The sequence below is a fragment of the Taudactylus pleione genome, unplaced genomic scaffold (assembly GCF_031769625.1).
Source record: "Taudactylus pleione unplaced genomic scaffold, aTauple2 ptg000037l, whole genome shotgun sequence".
NCBI lineage: Eukaryota > Metazoa > Chordata > Amphibia > Anura > Myobatrachidae > Taudactylus > Taudactylus pleione.
In genome coordinates this window covers 11,726,444-11,748,613 of record NW_028284439.1, presented here as the reverse complement: position 1 = coordinate 11,748,613, position 22,170 = coordinate 11,726,444, and the positions used below count along the sequence as shown (strand labels likewise).

At 43.5% G+C, this 22,170-nt stretch overlaps 1 protein-coding gene across 3 annotated transcripts in view; it reads left to right on the top strand.

Moving 5' to 3' along the window:
- Positions 1-22,170, top strand: part of PLD1 (phospholipase D1) — a 262,771-nt gene that overhangs the window by 229,117 nt on the left and 11,484 nt on the right. For all 3 annotated transcript variants that reach the window (XM_088452406.1, XM_088452407.1, XM_088452405.1), the window contains 6 exons: positions 1,370-1,458; positions 2,598-2,711; positions 3,233-3,282; positions 5,232-5,366; positions 19,049-19,202; positions 19,474-19,591. In XM_088452406.1, the coding sequence (XP_088308532.1) occupies positions 1,370-1,458; positions 2,598-2,711; positions 3,233-3,282; positions 5,232-5,366; positions 19,049-19,202; positions 19,474-19,591 (660 nt within the window). The remainder of the gene's footprint in view (positions 1-1,369; positions 1,459-2,597; positions 2,712-3,232; positions 3,283-5,231; positions 5,367-19,048; positions 19,203-19,473; positions 19,592-22,170) is intronic.

The window sequence follows — 22,170 nt, the reverse complement described above, 5'->3', positions numbered from 1 at the left end:
ACTCTTGTATTACTGTTAAAATCAGCCTCATATACAAAATGATCAAAAGATCTCTCTCCTGCTTCTGGAGCCTCCATAGGCTTACAACGGTTTACACCATCTGAAGATGATATAAACTACCGGGACTAACTCCAAAAAGTTTTGCTTTCCCTCTCTCACCTATCTCTCTCTCTCCCCCACCACTCAAAACCGTGCGTTTGCCCCTGGCTGTGTACTAGATCATGATCGCAATGCTGCCGGGTGGCGGTTCCCAGCAGTGTGGCGGACATGAAGTAGTATACTGCAACCGTGCCGGTGAGTAGAGAGTCCAGAGACAAGCTAAAGGGCATAGCAGTGGCTGCGGTGGTCCGTGCCAATTTTACTGGTAGTGGGCCCCCACAGTTTAGTTGCCCCGGGGCTCCCACAAGCCTTAATCTAGCCCTGGTTATGGGTACCCACTTATATGCTCTATCCACAAATTATTTCACCCCTTTTAGTACAATTAGATTACCTTATTGTTGTGGTCTTATGTGAGTGTTCTGCCCATGACAGCTTACCTTGTAAAGGGGAAGAGAGGGCAGGAGAAAAGACAGTAGTGTGATGGGCAGGCTGGGAGAGGACAGGAGACAAGACTGCAGTGTGGTGGGCAGGCTGGGAGAGGGCATGAGACAAGACAGCGGTGTGATGGGCAGGCTGGGAGAGGGCAGGAGAAAAGACAGTAGTGTGATGGGCAGGCTGGGAGACGGCAGGAGAAAAGACAGTAGTGTGATGGGCAGGCTGGGAGAGAGACAAGACAGCAGTGTGATGGGCAGGCTGGGAGAGGACAGGAGACAAGACAGCAGTGTGATGGGCAGGCTGGGAGAGGACAGGAGACAAGACAGCAGTGTGGTGGGCAGGCTGGGAGAGGGCATGAGACAAGACAGCGGTGTGATGGGCAGGCTGGGAGAGGTCAGGAGACAAGACAGCAGTGTGGTGGGCAGGCTGGGAGAGGGCAGGAGACAAGACAGCAGTGTGGTGGGCAGGCTGGGAGAGGGCAGGAGACAAGACAGCAGTGTGGTGGGCAGGCTGGGAGAGGGCATGAGACAAGACAGCGGTGTGATGGGCAGGCTGGGAGAGAGCAGGAGAAAAGACAGTAGAGTGATGGGCAGGCTGGTATAGGACAGGAGACAAGACAGCAGTGTGGTGGGCAGGCTGGGAGAGGTCATGAGACAAGACAGCGGTGTGATGGGCAGGCTGGGAGAGGGCATGAGAAAAGACAGTAGAGTGATGGGCAGGCTGGTGAAACTAATTTTAGCTACAATGTAACAGTTTTAAGTCTACCTCAGTAACAGCAATTTCCTGTTTCACGTCAGGTTCTCTGTAATAAAGTTTTACTTTGAATTTGTTCCAGAACCAGTTCTTCATCAGTTGTTCTGACAATAAAGTTGTATTTAACAAGATTGGAGACACCATCGCCCAGAGAATCATTAAAGCTCACAGGTAATGGTACCCATGTACTTCTCATATTATTGTGTACATTCCCTACCGCATAATCTTATATGCACCAAAACCTTTTCTGAAATAATTGTTTTTGCTTAGTTATACGGAGTAGAAGGGAACAGATACACTACACTATCCTTTCTACAGACTATGAGACACTACACTATCCTTTCTACAGACTATGAGACACTACACTATCCTTTCTACAGACTATGAGACACTACACTATCCTTTCTACAGACCATGAGACACTACACTATCCTTTCTACAGACCATGAGACACTACACTATCCTTTCTACAGACTATGAGACACTACACTATCCTTTCTACAGACTATGAGACACTACACTGTCCTTTCTACAGACTATGAGACACTACACTATCCTTTCTACAGACCATGAGACACTACACTATCCTTTCTACAGACCATGAGACACTACACTATCCTTTCTACAGACTATGAGACACTACACTGTCCTTTCTACAGACTATGAGACACTACACTATCCTTTCTACAGTCTATGAGACACTACACTATCCTTTCTACAGACTATGAGACACTACACTATCCTTTCTACAGACTATGAGACACTACACTATCCTTTCTACAGACTATGAGACACTACACTATCCTTTCTACAGACTATGAGACACTACACTGTCCTTTCTACAGACCATGAGACACTACACTATCCTTTCTACAGACCATGAGACACTACACTATCCTTTCTACAGACCATGAGACACTACACTGTCCTTTCTACAGACTATGAGACACTACACTATCCTTTCTACAGACTATGAGACACTACACTATCCTTTCTACAGACTATGAGACACTACACTATCCTTTCTACAGACTATGAGACACTACACTATCCTTTCTACAGATTAAGAAAAAACTTCTGGCCTTTACGGCTGCCTGCTCGCTAATATTTTGTGCATCTTCAAACTCCCCACACAAACATGGTGACCACGAGGCCATGCTGCAGAGCTAAAGGACCAAGGAAAGATTACCACATATTTTTTCCATTTCCAGTACTATTAGAATAGAAATACAAATATCACAGCCATATTATGCTATAAAACTAAATATAGCCCCAATGGAGCTAAATGTATACTGTGATGTGTTTCATAGAGAAAACAAAAGGTATCGAGTGTACGTAATCACTCCGCTGCTTCCTGGATTTGAAGGAGATATTACTACTGGAGGGGGAAATGCATTGCAGGCCATCATGCACTTCAACTACAGGTGACCTGGCACATCCTAGAGGCAACAAGCTTAGACACGCATGATTTTGTATCTGTAAGAATTAGTATTCTTTAATGAGATTTTTTTTCTTTTCAATTATCTTCCAGAAGCTTATGATGTTGTCTTACTTTCTTAATTAATCTAATGAAATTTGTAATAGAAGTATGTATACTTACATACACTGACAAGTGACTCTTTTACTGTGTGACATTTTTTTTCCTGTTTAGCCTTTTTACAAGATTCTGTGTTTTGGCTCCCTCTAGTGTCCATTTGTGTGCAGACTCAGTTATACATATTTGTATTGTTTCAGCCAGTAATGTGGAAGTAGAGCAAACTATGATAGTTTTGGTATATTTTTCCACTGTATGAAAAACAAGTTTATCAAATGTTACACATGCAGAATGTATGCACAATTTTATTTAACATATTAAATTATATATTTAATCATCCCATTCTCATTACTGTGGATGTATCCAGACATGGCTGTTTGCTAATTGTCTCACATTATCATATATTTTTAGAACCATTTGCAGAGGAGAACATTCCATTATTGAACAGTTGAAAGCAGAAAGTGAGTTTTTTATTTATTTAAAAAAAAAAAAAAATTCGACAAGTTCCCATTGTGAATTATTAAATCATTAAAATAAAAACTTTTTTATTTTTTTTTTCAATTTGGCTTTTGTTTTTTATTACTTTTTGTAATTATTACTTTTTATTTGTTTATTCTTATCACAAATAGGAAATTTATGCATATTTGATAACCAGCTTGAAACTGTCTGTTTCAGGCCAACATAGGCTAAAGACCCCCATACAACTGTAATGTATTGGGCCAATTCACTGATCCCCAAACGCCAGGGTCGGTGCATCGGTGAATTCCCACATGTTGGATTTCCCTGATTTGCCGATCACAACAAAATATGATCGTGATCAGCAAATCAGGGATTTTTAACATGAAGAATTTCACTGATTATCGCTGGTTGTCTGTTGTAATTCTGAATGGCGAATCGGCGGTCCCGGTCGGCTTGGTGAAATGGCCGCCTGATATATGGGGCCCTATAGTTTAATTTAGAGATTATTTCTTATGTTTGCTTTTCTTTTTTTTTTGCATAGCTTCTTATGTCTGATTATTACATTTAAAGTATTTATTTTATTTATGTATTATTATTATTATTATTATTATTATTCTGTTAATATTTTCTATATAGGAAATAAAACAAAATAATTGAAGCCCCATAAATGATAGTGTATATATTTTGGGCAATGAGATTAATAACAAGTAAGATACTTACTGAAGCACATTAACAGAATGCAATAACGCAACAGAATTTACAAGTGTTCTTAGGGCTTATTTAGAAAGGCCACAGTTTGTTGTGTCAATGATCCATCACGATGTATGTGAACCCGGTTCAGTATTTCTATCAGATAACAGAGAATAAAGTAGATTACCCAATTAAGTAGCAAAAACTGCCCAGCCAGCTCTGTCAGATGTGTATGGGACTTGACACTTGACCTCCAGGTAGAGTTCCAAACAAGCCAGAATCATGCAAAGGTGTCAAGGCTCAGCTCCTCTGCTTACAGAACAATTCACATATGAAGATCTTACCAGAAACCAAAGTTTGCAAGATTAAAAGTTTACACCAAAAACTGAACTCATAGACTACTAACTGAAATAATGACCACATTATAGATGTATGTTGCCCATAAATTGCAGCCTTGCAATATGGAAACATAGCCTTGCAGTGTGGGGCCGTTTCCTCTGTGGCTATGAGAGTGGCCTAAAGTGACCCATATTGAAAGTGGAAATGTTAGAAATGACGTGGTCATAGAGAAGTATTTTTGAATCACAGAGGAAATGCCCATCGTAAACACATTGCCCATGTATTGTAGGTGGAATTAAATCCATTAAATAATGTGTTTGGAAGTGTGCAGAAAAGCAAAGGAGTAATAGGAAATTAAACTAGGAGGGATGGGTATGGGATGCCGGAGCTTGGGTCAAAATCCCTATACAGGCATCCCAACAGGGTTAGGATACCGACACCTATCAGACTTCCTAACCCAAATCCCCTCCCTACCCCTAATCTTCCCTCCGTGGTGCCTAAACCTAACCTCCCCCCTAGTGCCTAAACCAAACATCCCCCTCCCCACACCCTAAACCTAATCATCTCTCTAGTTCCTAACCTCACTACTTACCTTTGGGATTCTGGCGGTCGGGATGACGGCGTCGGGATTCTGACAGCCGGAATCCCATGTGCAGGGATATTGAACATATCCCAACTAGGAATATTCATGAAAACTGCTGTACAGAAAGGTCCTGGAATGTATAACAAGCAACCAGATACTCTAATGTTCATAAATATCACCAGGTGGGTTTAATGACAACTTGAACATATATGACTGCTGATCTCTAATAATGGGTCCTTCCACCTTGGGGAATTGTGCACACAGATGAGCTAATATATTGCAGGCTGTTACTCATGTTGTCTCTACTGTTTCTTCTAACAAGTGATTTATTATTTTCAGTCGGAGATAGTTGGTTAAACTACATATCCTTCTGTGGTCTCCGAACACATGCAGAGCTGGAAGGAAATCTGGTCACTGAGCTGATATACGTCCATAGCAAGCTGCTTATTGCTGACGATAACACCGTCATTATAGGTAAGGGAATATGCAGGTCTTATCTAAGCTCTCCTTTCATCACTTGCCATAAATATGGTTGAGAGAAAGTTTGGGAAGTAGAATGAATTCTACAACTAATCTAAAATCCTAACTGGTAAAACGACAGTGACAACACAAAATGGGCACACTCTGTGTCTTTGTTGGATAAATCTACCTAACGTCCACTAAGTTTGTTGGCTAAATATGAACCTTTAAACCTTCCACATACAGATGTGTCCTCATACATCTAGCCTCCTTGCGCGCTAAACATCCCTTCTAATCGCGCCATGCCGTTTGGTGACTCGGTAGCACCGTGTATCTTTTTGTGCAACTTTTTACCTTCAACTGCAGCATGCCTATGTTCTCTGTGTGTCTGTGGGTGTATCTGTATGCGAAATGCTACGTTACTTTGTTACAGCCGCTGATACTGTAACTTAGCGTTTCACATACAGACGCACACAGAATATAGGCATGTTGCATATCATTTTAATCAGCAGAAGCTGCTTGTGCGTACGGTGTGAATAAGACACATTTGAAGGTTAAAAGTTGCATGAAAGACGATCTGCGCTACCGAGGCACACAAAGCTCCCGCGTTATATGTGGAGCAACTTGTAGCGCATGGAGGATAGATGTATGTGGACACATCTGTATGTTTAAGGTTTGCAAACTTAAAACTTAGTGACTTATTTACAGAGTATTTGGTTGTAAAACGCTGATGCTCTATAGAGCTTGACTTGGGTTCTTGTATGTTGTTCCTGCGTATCCAAGCCAGCAATATTTACAGTTGTGAATATAACCCCTCCCACTATTCCCTTACTTTCTCAGCCAAGATAAAACATAAGCCATACACATCAATGTAACAGAACCATCAATGATTATAAAAATTAAGCATCTCACAGATATGAGAGCACATTTGCTCTACACAGCAAGATTCACCTACAGAATTGAAGTAGACAGTGGTGGGACACATATTAATATTGACTTACAAAAATTCAAAAACACCTCAGTGTGTTACCAATGTTGTATACGTGGAACAAGCTCTATACCTCCCACTCCCCATATCAAGTCTCAGTCACCTCCTTTCTTTCCACAAATAAAACATTAGTAGCCCACTCTATAGTTTATTATGAAATCACCGTCTCCAATAAACTTCTCATTAACTGCAGACGATAAAAAACTCATGTGGGCAGTTCATTTGTTTCCCCAGTGCCTATTTGAAGTCCTGCTGGTCTCTTCCTCTGCTGTCCCAAATCCCCTCCCACCCCAATGCCATCAGTAACTGCAGGGACATGCAATCTCAAACAGTGAGCTGTATTGGTGACTTTACAGTCGTTGCCTACCAGCCCTGCCCCGCAATTGGTCTAGTAGCCTGCGAGCGACCACTTGGGTTCCACTGACCTAGATCCCACACTAAAGTCTACTTTAACAATGATGTCCTATTTTCTACTATATTGATTGCACATCAGATTACTTTACAGAATTGTGATATACATGAAGCTAATGATTTTGATAAGGTTACTGATGGTTGCGTTCTGCAGAATAAAATAGCATGCTTTAGGAGTGGGCTAACTATCAAAATGTGGCCCATCTGTCTTGAATCAAAGTCAAGTTTAGTAATTAAACTTGACAAACCTGTTATCTGTTCTTTGAAGAACAGAGAGTGATTTGAAATTAGATTTTTTTTTGGCATTTGTACTGTAGAGTCACATATTTAGTACAAAATATTCCTAATTATCTAGATAGTAAGAAAAGAGACAAATCAATTTAAATATTCCTTTTTTTATCAATAACATTTTATCATATAATAGCTCTATGTGACACCATGTGACCTGTGGTGCAATAATAGGGCACCAATATCTCCCAGCTCATCTAGACTAGGATTTCAGAAATAGAGCTTTTGTTAGCTGCAGATAGGATCATACATGACATATTTACTGTTAGAAGCACAGCCTGAATCATTATTTCTCATGTACGCATGCTGGCTGAATGTTCCCATGATGTTCCAGTGCAGCTCTCTTAAAAAGCAAATGATCACCTCCACACTTCATTAGTCAGCCCTAATGGGACTGGTAAAATGGACCATTTATAGTAAAACATAAGTTGATGCTTCTGGTGTTATTTAAAAATAAATAAAATTAAAAGCTGTGAAACTTACAGGTGCTTGAATGTTGTGTTGAGGGAAGTGCTATTGCTGTGCACAGTTTACTTCCTGTACAGCAGAGCAGTCCTGTTATACCACGGCTTTGACTTTGTTATGGCAAATGCTTGTTCTTTCCCACTACTGGTCATTTAGGTATATGAGCTGGTTACTCTGCAATATGGGGCTGGTCTCTCAGGTATATGGGGTTAGTTACTCTGGTATATGGGCCTGGGCACTCTGCAATATGGGGCTGGTCACTCTGCAATATGGGGCTTGTCTCTCAGGTATATGGGGCTGGTCACTCTGGTATATGAAACTGGTCACTCAGGTATATGGGACTGGCCACCATGATATATGGGGCTGGTCAATCTGGGAAAATGGGACTGGTCACTCAGGAATATGGGGCTGGTCACGTAGGTATATGGGGCTTGTCAAACAGCTATATTGGGTGGTCACCTTGGAATATAGGGCTGATCATTAGCTATATGTGGCTGGTCACTTGGGTATGTTAGTTTGCAAGTATTTCTTCCACTTGAGGGTGAATGTGTTTTAATGTTTTATTGATTCACAAAACAATAAGGGGAAATGAACATTGGGAAATACTGTACAAAGGGCAATATAGGGTGAACATATATTACCATAATATAGAATGGTCAATCTAGTGTATGTAACCTGTGTGCCCTATCATTAAGGGGGCACCAGAATAAAAAAAACAGCTTTGCCATGGTTGTCAGATTTTGGGGCCTGATTTATCAATGAGTTTTATCACTCACAACTTGTGATAATACTTGTTGCGTATGATAATGGTGCTCATCAAACAGATGACAGTTGAGAGCTGATTGGCTGGAGCAACAATTATCATACGCAACAAGTTGTATCTCTCATTGTGAGTCATAAAACTCATTGATAAATAAGGCCCTTGGTCAGATAAGTCAGGGTTATCAGTACCATGCAGATCATTTCCCTATTTCTCATCATACAACACAACTCACTCAGGACATTACAGAAAGTTATACGATTGGGCAGAGTCACCAGAATGGATCCAGACCAGGTGTTCTCCAGAAACACTCTCGCTGACCATATATGCAGCTCAATCTTGGTTTTACAAATTACCAGCTTTGATATGAAGTATTATTTCCATTAGTTCATTTTTGGATTTATCAGAATACCAGGTATGCCATTTATTTTAAGTAGGATACTGCTGTACGTGCTGCTCTCCTATTTCTACATCAATGAATTGGGAGTAGCTTTATTAAAGCTTCTAAAACAGATACGTGGATGGGTTACCCATAGCAACCAATCAGAAAATGGGGAGAATTGAATTAGACCCGTTAATTTAAGGGACTGTGTGAAACAGGGTGGTAGCATTAGGCTTTAACACCCGAGGCTATTCAATTAGAGCCCCTCTTTCATCCGAGACCCTTTTTAACACCCATTAAATTAACGTGTTAACACATAGGATCCATGATAAGTTCACAGAACTATGGCCCTGATTCAGAGCCGGACGCTCTGACCAGAGCGCTCGCTCTGAATCAGGGCCGTCCTAGTAAAATTTGGAGCGGCCTTTTGGATGCTCGCATAGCTGTGGGTTACCACCCACAGCTTATGCGAGCGTCCAAGATGATGGTCGCGATGGTCTTTACCATCGCGACCATCGGGCTTGCGACGAGACCCTGCGGTAGGGTCTCGCTGCCGCAAGCCCAGAGCCAAAATCACTCCCACTGACATCACTAGTGATGTCAGTGGGGCCGGCCCCAGACGGTAGAACGCCTCCGTCTGGCAGCCATGCCCACGGCACTCCCACCAAAGGGGGCGTGCTGTCACTCACCATCGACAGCACGCCTCCTTTGGTGCGAGACACGGAGCGACAGCCTGGCTGTCGCTATCCGGGTCTCGCGAATGCGCACGACGGAGCTCCCTCCGTCGTGCGCATGCACATTTGGGTACCATCGACCCGCTTGCGAGCGTCCTGCGCTCGCGAGCGGGTCTGAATCAGACCCTATGTGTTAACAGGGTCTTAGCACCCAACCCGTTAACAGACAATTTTTCTAGGATTTCTTTTCAGGTTGGATCAGACTAGAAAATAATCCCAGTTATGTGCAGCCTGCGGGCTGACTTCAAGGCTAATTTAATAGCCCAGAGGAATCAATTAGCCCGCTGTAAATTTTGCCCTTCTGCTTTACAGGAGGTTTCTGCTCTTCCTTAGCTCACCTTAGGACACCTGCATTACGGTTTGACAGGTGTACCGCCCCAGTCACACTCCCCACCTGCGGTAAATTTTTGCGGCTAATTGAATTCCCCTATGTCTATCAATTTCTAGGATGCAATAGAAAAATGATAGAAGCTGATTTTGCCACTTTTCATTGTGAGACGACTTGGTAAATCTGCACCTGTAGGTCACACGGAGGGCTCTTGCTTTGGAGATAGAGAAGGAACATGATCCCCTTTGCCAATTGTTAAGTTTTATAGCTTTCTCTGTGCTTGTCTTGGTGAACAAAATGGAAGACAAAAGGTTGAGACTGTTCTCAGGAAAATGCAAGTTGAATATTTAGGCAGAGATATGCAGGAAGATATAGTGAATAGCAGACAAGGTGGGATTATTTGCAGGTAGAGGACAGCACACAGGTGAGATGGATGAGAGCTTATTGTAGCAGGGAGAATTTGCAGAAGGATCCTGCTATTGAGTAGATTGGTGCTTATTAAGATTTGCAAAGGATAGCTGCTTGCAGACTAGATGGTAGCAATGTGAGAAATACTCTGGCTGTAGGTTGAAACAGCAGGTGCTTTGCAGAGTTGAACTGTGGATGCTTGTAGCCTGGAAACTGCAAGAGATTGCAAATTGGAGCTGTGGAAACTGCACAGGTTTGCAGATACAGGAGTAGCAAGAAAACTAGTTGAACTGGCAAAGCACGGGTGCCTGGGAAAGATTTATATAGGACACCCTGTACCAGGATTGGATCCTGGAATCATATGAGAAGTAATCCTCCTGTGCATAGTGTCGATTATAATAGTGTCAGCTGACTTCAAGCAAGATGGCGGAGTCCATGCTGCTCTGGATTGCAGAATCAGGGAAATCCTGAAATGACTGGCCAATGGAAACATGGTCGCGACACCCTAATTGCAGCCTAGCCATAATTTGCATGTGTTGACATAGTTACTGTTGACGTTTTGAACATGTTTACATTATGTTGACATTGGCAATGTGGATGTTGACATATTATCTGTTAACTTTCCAAACATGTCGACCTCCTGAATGTTGACATTCAGACCATGTCGATATTTTGATTGTTGATATTCTGAATGTCGGCAGTCTGACCGTATGTGATCTGATGAGACATTAGGTGCCATTACCTTGTTATGCAATCTAGACCTATAACGGTACAGCCATGGTGCCTTAGAGGCTGCTAGCTGCCCATTCTGCCTGCTCAGCATAATATTGTAAAATATGTGGGAAGGAAGCTTTTGGCCTATTTATACAGGTACATGCTAAACTTTTACTTTCTAGAGATTGTTTTAATATTATAAAGCAGTAAAAATATTTCTGGAATTGTATAACATCAGCTGAGAGGATCGGGGCTAGACTGGGCGGCATACATAATACATGTGAGAGCGCTTTAGATCCTCAAAAGGTTGCTGCTATTCCAGTACAAGTGGCACTTAAAGGAATCACCTTTATTTTATGTTTGTTATTGTTTTTTGTAAAATTAATCTACTTCATTAACTGTCTTACGGCTGATACATTAATAGCGGCTATTCGGACATGGTGAGCAGGGCCAGCGCTAGGCTGTGCTGCGCCCAGCGCCGTCCTGTGTTGCCGCCCCTTCCCTCCTCCGCTCCCTCCCCCCTGAGCTTAAATATATCCCATAGCGCTGGGAGGGAGGTGGGCATCTCCTGCGCCCTCCAGAACAGTAGCGCTCCGGGCGACGGACCGGCTTGCCAGTGCCTGGAGCCGCTACTGATGGTGAGCAGTGTTCAGTATTCACTACTGAGAGAGAGGGAAAGGGGCCACAGTAAAGTTGCAGGTGTAATCAGAAACATGAGGTAGGAACAAGCACATTTACAGAGGAAAAGATCCTAACAGAACTCTCAAAACTGAAAGTGGATAAATCAGTGGGGCCAGATGGGATACATCCAAGGATACTAAAAGAGATTAAAGGGGTGCTGGTAACACCATTAACAGAATTATTTAACCAGTCACTAGCTACTGGAGTAATTCCAGAGGACTGGAAAAGAGCAAATGTTGTCCCACTGCTCAAAAGTGGAAGCAAGGAAGAGGCAAGCAACTACCGACCAGTGAGCCTTATGGAGCATACACACGGTCAGATTTTTCTTTAGATCTAAACGATAGCGATTTAAAAAATCGTTCATATCTGAAGGAAAATCTGACATATCTGTCAGATGAACAATTTGAACGATGCACGTTCCCGATTGTCAGATAACGATATCTGACATCTGATGTGTTTGCAGTCAGACTTGGTCGATTCCATTCATTTTAATGCAGTCAAAAATCGTACAAATCGTTCAAAACGTTCAACTGACAGATCTGACAAATCTGACCGTGTGTTTGCTCCATTACACCAGTAGTAGGTAAATTGATGAAAACACTCTTGAAAGAGTCGTAGATTATCTCTATTCCAGCAATTTGCAGGACCCCAAACAGCATGGATTTACTGGGGGGAGATCATGTCAAACAAATCTTATTGACTTTTTTGACTGGATGACTAAGGAAATAGATAAAGGAAGGCCATAGATATACCCTATCTAGACTTTAGTGGCTTTTGACACTGTTCCACATCACAGACTGTTAAATAAACTGGAAAGCATGGGATTGGATACAAAGATAGTTGAATGGATAAGTTCATGGCTGCAGGATAGGAAACAGAGAGTTGTAGTAAACGTAGTGCAGTCTCTAGAGGGAAATGTTACCAGTGCAGTACCTCAGGGATATGTACTTGGACCAGTGCTTTTTAATATCTTTATTTATGACATTGTAAATGCTATTGAAGGGCAACTGTCGTTAACGACACTGTGCACAAACTGCCGGAGACACACGGGACGATGTTCGTTCAGGGCGCACATCGTCCCGTGTGTACGCACCTTTAGGGTTGAGGTAACAATATGTTTAAAAATGGGGCAGACTAGATGGTCCAAGTGGTTCTTATCTGCTGTTAAATTCTATGCTTCTATGAGCCTGATTCAGATTTGGGAATAGAGTAAGATACCTTCACGGAATGGCCGGGAGGCTCCCGAAAATCGAATCGAAAATTTTTACACTGCAATTTATATTTCAGATTGGACACGTGCCTCCCAAATTTAATTCTCTCTGCACATTTTACACCTGCCCCACCTGCAGTGCAGCATGGTTTTACCTGTTACTTGCTCTTTCTTAAGCTGGGCATCCACTATACAATTATCTGTCAGATATCTGTCCAATCTGGCTGGTTGGAATGAAAACCTGGTAATATATGGGAGCAAATGACAATCGTCCATTTGCTCATAAACACTGGACAACAGAAAAAAATGGTTGTTCAGACAAATTGGTTAAAACACATAAATTTAACCAATTTGAACAATTTTTTTGTCCTTTTTTCAGTGTTTAAAACCATATGATCGACTGTCATTTGTTCCCATACATTACCAGGTTTTCCTTCCAACCAGCCAGATTGGCAGATATCTGACCGATAATTGTATAGTGGATGCCCAGCATTACTCCAAATCTGAATCAGGCCCTCTATGCTTTATTATTTAGTACCTATTGTATAGTTTCTCATATGTCGTGCCATGTTTAGTTTCTGTGGTAACCAGTTAGAGGTGATGTGCAGAACATCACCCCATAACTATGGTAACTCAACATCGAAGCTTTTCCTGTCCATATCTAAGGGGTGTGGGGAAAAATCTTTGTGGCTGTTTGTGGTTGAAAGGTGCCAAAGGCACTGACGGAACGCCGGCTCCTCGCACCCATCGCAGCTATTTGATTACTTCCCAAATAAAACATGTTTAAAGATACTTTCAGAACAATTTTCTAACTGTTGTACAGATTCCTCAGCACATAGAAACTTTCCTGAGCCTTACACCGTGCTATCATCCTTTGTGGTATCCATACTGTTGTTTACATTCTGTGCATCAATGTATTTTAAGCATTGTTTAATGACAGCGGTATGCAGGGCACAATTAAAATACATGAGGTTTCCAGTAAAATCCAAATAGTTTGATATTTTAATATCAAACTATTGCAAAACGTAACATATGGATGCCATTTGTTTAAGATCATCTGCATTTTATTACCTTATCTCACACATGGGATTATATAAAACAGGCGCAGGTTCTAGCCTCTTTTATTACTAAATATCACTGAGGCTTCCAGAGCAGCTGCATATAATTCATCCATCTATTATGTTTATTGGGATTGGGCAGAGTACATAACCCTGTGTTTACAAGTCACAAATCAAATAACCTACTGCCTACTTCTAATGAGCTCCATTAAATGGGTCTGACAAAATCACACATTTGAAAGCAATGATTACAGGATAACTACTGTAACTGTAAACATATATTATACTTCATAACTGAGACATTAGCTGCATAAGTTAAATTAATTGTAATATTTATATCAGTTAATATATCAGTAATGTGATTGTGGATGGTTTGAGATAAAATAGTGATTAAGGGGTCTAGGTACTAATAATCATGGTACTGCTGCGATTATTATGTATCCATCTCTCAGTGGATATTTTCAATTTTAATGAAAATATCACCGCTATGTACAAAGGGAAACCGGCATGGACAGCAGTTTGGGTAACCGCTGTCCCTGCGAGTTATATCTCCAACAAATTGTAGAAGTCGTTCACAAAAATGAAAGACTTCTCCGGGGAAAGCTGACACTGCTTCCTGAGCCGAGCGGAGGCTGTGGGAGAGAGATCAATAGATCTCTTTCCTGCACCTGGAGCCTCCATAGGCTTACAGTAGTTTACACAATCTGAAGGGGATGCGGTGACATTACTGGCGGCCGGGACGCCGGGCGTCGGAATCCCAACCCGGGACTAAAGATAGGCGCCGAAATCCCAACGCCTATCTTTAGCCCCATGCCAAAATCCCGACAGTCGGCATCCCGAACGAAGTTAAGCGGGGAATGGGTAGTGTTAGCCATGGAAAGAGGTGGGGGGGTGGGGTTAAGTTTAGCCAACCACTGGGTGGACTAAAGGTTAGGCACCCCCCACAAGAGTGTTAGGGTTGGCCTACGGGGAGGGGGGGTTAGGGTCAGGCACCATCGGGGGAGGTTAGGGTTAGGCACCCCCCAGGAGGGTTAGGTTTAGGCACCACCAAGGGAGGGTTAGGGACAGGACAGGGGAGGGTTGAGAAAATTGCCTATGCCGAGAAACGCGGCAGCGACACACCCCCAGTGACGTCACACTGCTCTAGTTCCATTACCCTGTGCCGCTCACCGCCCATCGCTGTGTGCTTTCCCTGCCGGGCGCACCCGCATCCAAGTGTACGGACTCCAGTGCTGATGCCCGCCGGCTTCACTTAGCGCTGGATTCAGCCCACGGCCACTGCACGCCAGCCTTGGAGGTCTGATTTGTTACCATATTACAGCTCCTGGCCTAACGGAACCACCAGGGAAGCTTATTATCCAAGTACCTGGACTTATTTAATTAAAGTCAATACGCTGAAGATTGATAGCAACCATTTACTTAACACCATTGAGACGTGACTTTTCAACATTTATGGATCTCTGAAATATTGCATCAATTAAAGTGGAGCTATTTGCGGTGTTTTGTGGCACAAAGGGAATATATACCAGGCAAAGATCTTTTTCGTCTACCACCAGGCACTATATTGGCTGATTGACAGAGGGACTTTTTGGATTAGTTCTCTTGTCCAGTAACATTTGGAACTATTTCAGATTCTCTCAGAGGAAGTTTCATTTATTTTAAAATTTTGCAACGTTTGGTTACATTCCATTATTTCGGCAGCCAATTGTATAGAGTGTATCAAGTGTGTGGCGGCCATTCGTTGACCTGTCATTTTATTTACGTTTGTTCATGCATTTTAATATGTATATGTGTATTTATCTACATTCCTACCTTTGACTCCATGTCAATCTGTTTTTTATTAATCTTATTATTTACATTATTGTATATCTAATTATTTATTCACATTATTTATTGTCTGTTTATTATTTATGCCTACTGAACTCTGCGCTTCCTTCCATTGTGTTTTCTGTTTGCATTATTTTTATGAGGGTCAGCTCCTCACTGGAAGCAGCGAGTCCATAGACACATTTTTATATTGATGAATTTTTATATCCTTTTTGCTTAGTGCCCCTGTTTCTCTTTCTTTTTTTCAGGTTTACCCTACTTACCACCTCCTGTCGGGATCTTGATGCACATCAACCCGGGGTTTTTGTTGGTGTAAATGGATACCCGGGTCCAGAGACCCGGGGATCCAACTCGGTTAGTTTGCAGGGTTGGCCACGGGTCGTTATCGTGCCACCCTGCAGCGTAAACAGCGTGATCCGGGTCACAATGACCCAGATTGTGTCGTATGCCGCCCGATTGGACGGCTACAGTGGCGCTTGTAGATGACATCATCTCCAAGCATCCACTCAACGCCGGATGTGCCGGGTCACTGCAGACAGGGCTCCGGGGTGAATAGCGCCGACTCGGGAATATCCTGGGTCGGCGCCGCAGTCTGAAAGGGGTTAGTTCCGGGTCTGATCCGGATTGGAACCCTGGTCAGACCCGGAACTTTGGTATAAAAGAGGTATAAGTGTACTCAGGTAACCCCCTTTAATAAGTGTCAGCTCTTTAAGCAATTCAGAGTCGCATGTTGCCTTTATTCTCTCTAACACTGCAAACATAACCTGTCTACTTACACAGCCTGAGCTGCAGTAACTGCTTTACTTCCTGCTACTCACTTCCAAATTCTCTTCCTGTGGGTCAGGGTTTTCAGGGAGGCTGAACTGTCAGAATAGTAGATTTTCCTTATCTATAGCTAATCTACTAGCCATTATTTAGAGATAGAGATACATGAGGATTAGGGGACCCAGCTGTGGTTCTGCACCATGAGACCTTTAGAATGTACAGAATAAGAGCTTATTATGAGAGTTACATACAACATAGTGAACAAAAGAACTTATACTGTGCAGCTATATTTAAATAAAGAAAATGAACACATACTGAGAGTTACATCCAACATAGTGAATAAGAGAACTGGTACTGTGCAGATATATTTACATAAATGAAAGTAACATATACTGAGAGTTACATCCAACATAGTGAATAAGAGAACTGGTACTGTGCAGATATATTTACATAAATGAAAGTAACATATACTGAGAGTTACATCCAACATAGTGAATAAGAGAACTGGTACTGTGCAGATATATTTACATAAATGAAAGTAACATATACTGAGAGCTACATCCAACATAGGGAATAAGAGAACTGGTACTGTTAGGTGCAGAACTACAGAATGTGTGGCTAAAGCTTTGGAGGCCTGACAGTGCTATTCTGATATTCCCCTTGAGGCTTAGGACTATAGTATTGCATTACCGGGCCCTATACCCAAATTTCCCTTTGGAGCCCTACCATGCACTGTTCTGCCCCTGTGTACAGTGCATTTCACTGTGTCCAGTAAAATAAATAAATAAATAAATACTGAAAACTATACCCTGCATACAGAGCAAGACTGATACTATGCTGTAGTGATCTTTACATACAGTTCCCACTTGTTGAATTTCTTACCCCGCATTACCAGCCCAACCTTCACTCCTTCAAGAAGTACCTGGTCATCTCCTGCCAATCCTGCCCCCTGCTTCTAGTAGCTCTCACTCTGTACCTTTGTCACATGTTTGTCCACCCTGCGTCTACCCATTTGTACATTGGGCCTGATTCAGAGCTGAACGCTCTGACCAGAGCGCTCGCTCTGAATCTGGGCCCTCCTACCTGTTTTAGGAGCGTCCTCATGGACGCTCGCATAGCTGTGGGTTACCACCCACAGTTTATGCGAGCGTCCATGATGATGGTCGCGATGGTCAAGACCATCGCGACCATCGGGCTTGCGACGGAGACCCTGCGGTAGGATCTCGCTACCGCAAGCCCTGGAGTGATTTTGGCTCTATCAGAGCCAAAATCACTCCCACTGACATCACTAGTGATGTCAGTGGGGCCGGCTTCAGACGGTGGGCGTTCCCATGGGAACGCCTCCGTCTGGCAGGCACGCCCCCAGCACGCCCACCGAAGGGGGCGTGCTGTCAATCAACATCGACAGCATGCCCCCTTTGGTGCGAGACCCGGAGCGATGGAGAGCCCGTCGCTCGCCGGGTCTCGCGCATGCGCACGACGGAGCTCCCTCCGTCATGCGCAGTGGGGGAACATCGACCCGCTTGCGAGCGTACTGCCGCTCACAAGCGGGTCTGAATGACCCCCATTGTCCATTCTTTGTGCTATCTCTAACTGTATAATTGCTACATGATTTATATGATGAGCTGGCACGGTGCAGTTATATTTACATACGGAATGGAACACATACTCGCAGCAAGAAAGTTACTATGCATATGGTCAATACTGACAGGTTTTTTTTTTCAGGGACAAATCTTCAAATCTGTTATTGTTTCAGTAGGTTAAATGCATAATTAATGTGAATGTGCAACACATACAATTTGCTATTTACAGTTTTTTACCATTTTCATTGGTTCTGGAGTATAATTATTAAATTAGTTAATAAGTATTTTAGGTTTTTATATTTGGTTGTAGTATAATCTAATTGAAGCATTAACCTAGTAGAAAATACCTTAAGCCTGGTACACACTATATGTTTTCTCGGACAATATGCCCGATTCCGACGGATCGGAACGACATATCGACAAAATCGTATAATGTGTACCCACTATGTTAGGTGGTGCGTGCTCCCGTGGGGTTGTCAGATGCATCGTCAGGTCGTCCCTACATGCAGCTCAACCTGACGCTGCGACTGCCAACACCATGCGGCAGGGGCCAACATATCGGAAACCTGATTGTCCAATGTGTACCGGCCACCCGATATGTTGGCCCGTTGGCAGGAGGTTCGCACGTCGTATCGCTGGGTACACATTTCATATAGTGTATGCCCAGCTTAAGGCTTACCCAATTCAATTCCTGATAGAACTATACAGTAACTATCCTCCCCCCTCCTTTTTCTTTTTTGTTTTCCTTTTCCTTCTTTTTCTTCCTATTCCTTCTTCTTTCTTGCAAGGATATTATTCAATGGTAATTTTTCAAGAAAAAAAACAAACAAAAAAATGTTTGTATCAATGATATTTCTTTGCTTACATATTTAATATTGTGATTATCTCTGTTATTATTATGTGTTCTGTAACTAATATGTAAAAAAATCCAAATAAAAACAATTTGATAAAAAAAGAAAACTATACAGTAAACCTGTTACTGTATGCATGAGAAGAGGTGTTATATAGACACAGTCACATGATCCCAAGATGGCACTGCTGTGTGATTACTGCTGTGCTAATAAGACAATTCATCATTTTCATTCATCCTTTCAGGTTCTGCTAATATTAATGACCGCAGCATGATGGGGAAGCGTGACAGTGAGATGGCTGTTATTATACAAGACACAGAAACTGTTTCCTCCGTCATGGATGGGGAAGTTTATCAAGCTGGGAAATATGCCCTGTCACTTCGGTTGCATTGTTTCAGGTACAAGTCTAAGGCAATAAATGGAACTTTCTGTAACCTCTCCTTGGCATGACATTTTTACTGGTTGGCTCAAACACTTACGCTGTAAGACGTCTATTGACTAATGGCTGATAACATGAGTTCATCACCAGAAATAATGAATCTGTATGGTTTCCCATACCTGATTTTTGTGCTGCTTATATCTTGTGGTAGAGATGAGCTACAGAAATGCTGTGCATTAGCTAACAGTGATTCTTACAGTGGTGAATATATGATGCGTTTTCTATTCTAGGCTTATTCTTGGTTGCCTCAATGACCTCTCAGTCAACATACAGGACCCTGTCAGTGACAAGTTCTTCAAAGAGGTTTGGGTGGCAACAACCGCTCGGAATACAACCATTTTCGACAAGGTGACAGTTTTATTTTGGTTGGTTATTTTAAAACAATGGTGTAACATAGACAGGCACACCTTTAGGGGGTTACCATTCTCAGCATCTAACTGCCACTTTACAAGCTATGGGTTCTATGTACTTGACCTTGGAGAGAGATAAAGTGGCTAGAGATAAAGGACCTCATTCAGAGCCGGTCGCACAGAGCATGCGGTCGGTCTGAATGAGGGGAGGACCTCTTGAATTTTCAAGACTTCCTCCTTTGCGGTGGTAGGGCTGTGGGTTAACACCCACAGCCTTACGACCGCCTAAGGTGATGGTGATGATCGGGGCTTACGACGAGACCCTAGGGTAGGGTCTCCCTTGTCGTAAGCCCCGGAGAGCTTTCGGCTCTGGCCCCACTAGTGATGTCAGTGGGGCCGCCCCCAAACAGTAGGCGTCCCCATGGGAACGCCCCCGTTTGGGCTGCCACCCCCCCCGGGCCGCTTCCAAACGGGGCGAGCTGTCAATCAACATCGACAGCTCGCCCCCTTTGGATCGAGACCCGCTACGAGTGGGTCTCACGCATGCGCACGCCGGCGCCGTCGTGCGCATGCTCTGTGGGGGGCCATCGACCCGGTCCGAGCGCATAACTTTACAGGCTGTCGGGCAGATGTATTAACCGCCGAACCGGCATCAGTGCAAGTTATGTGCGCTGATACCGCTTGTCCCCCATGTATTACTGGGGGGCTGGGTGGTGATTGACAGGGGCGCCTGAATGGTCAGTTCGCCTGACCGTTTCGTCAGCTCCAGCTATCGATGTCGACAGCTGCAGCTGGCGATGCCCTATCCCCACAGCAGGGACAGCGCTGTCCCTGCTGCGGTGGCTGCCAGCTCCGGGGGCTGCACGCGGGATCTCGTGATGCTTGCGAGATCTCGCGCATGCTCAGTGGAGCCGGTTGGGAGTTAAACACAGTGCAGCAGCACTAGGCTGATGCGCTGTGGGCTGTAGCAGGTATCGCGGGAGGGGAGAGTTTTCACTCCCCCTGCTCCAGCCGATGAGATGTTCATACATTAGCTAACAGTGATTCGTACAGTGGTGAAAAATTACAGGAGCTGATGTATGTTTGAAAAATTACAGGAGCTGATTGGTTGGTACTTTTTCTCTCTCCAAGTTTTGATAAATCTCCCCCATAATAATCAGCTACGTGCCTAACTATCATGTAATTTTCATCTTCAGAAATCTGGAGCACAATACTGGTTTACTAGACCTTGGTTAAATAAGATTTTAGAGCTTTCTTTCTCATGTAACAATAGCAGTGATGCTGTCACATACCAACGCATGTTTTACAGTGATAATAATGATATCAGTCAATCAGATTATCCATTTCATACACCTCAATACAAGATTCAGCTAAGAGCATCACTGCCATTGTGAGATCGCTGTCACTCTGACAGTGTATCGTGAGAGGAGTAAGAGGGTTGTATTATGATTTAGCCGGAAATTGTATTCCAGTGTTATTCCTTTATATCCAGGTAGTTTCCCTAGCTGTCTGTATACCGGCTTACACAATGGCCAGTCAGTGAGAAAGTACGTTATAGATCCAGGGTTATGTTTGTGTTGTATTCTCTCTGTGATATTGGTAAAAGACACTACCTTGGTTAATCACTAGATATTGACAGCAATGAAGAAATGATGCTGCATATACATAGACTTAGGGCCTGATTCAGAGATGTACTCAATGCTGATATTTATGCAGAGATGTTTGCCCATTGCACATGTGTGTAAGCCGCACTGTACATGTGCAACGATTGTTTTGTGATTACGCTCACAGAGAAGATTCACTCGCAATGTGAGTGACAGATAGTCAGCTTTGGGGGAGGTAATGGGAGGTGGCTAGGCAAATGCAGGCGCGTCAGAACCGTTTAAACCTTGTTTCATGGGCGTGCATAAATTAGCCATTGCGCTCTTCTTCACGGGATGAGAGCTCTCAGCGTGTCAGGAGAGACGCAGCGTTTGAGACAGATCAGACTTCACCCAGAAGCTGCGTGGCTGCTCGATATGCGTCGATGTTCCCAATGTTTACACTGTTGCACGTCATCAGATGGATATGAGAAGGCAGCAGTGGGCTCCGCTAAGCTTTGGAAGACCTTAGTATATTTCCGCTAACGCAATCCGTAAGAGATCACAGTTGTGACTTCATTAGTGTAAATATCAGGATCAGCCATTAGATAACATATCACATTGTGGGCCTGATTCAGACCCGGACGCTAAGCTGCGATCGCTCACTATGGGTGATTGTCGCCTGTCTGCGCATGAGTATGCATCGCAGTGCGAGAGCCAGCCAGGATCAGTGTCAGGGTTCAGCCTAGAATCGGCCGTCTCTTACCTCCGTGCCGGCTTCCCCTGACTTCTCGTGCGGTCAGACGCACCGGAGCGCTGGTGCCGCGCTGAGTATTCTGCCTTAGGCGCTCACGGCGCTTTCATGGTCGGCCCTGTGTCTTGGGGATCGTGGTTCCTGGCATGGGCACCGTCATGACAGTCCTTCTCACATGAAAGCCTCCAACCAATGGTAGTATGTTCCAGGTCAGCTGACACTGGGCCTGATTCAGACCCGCTC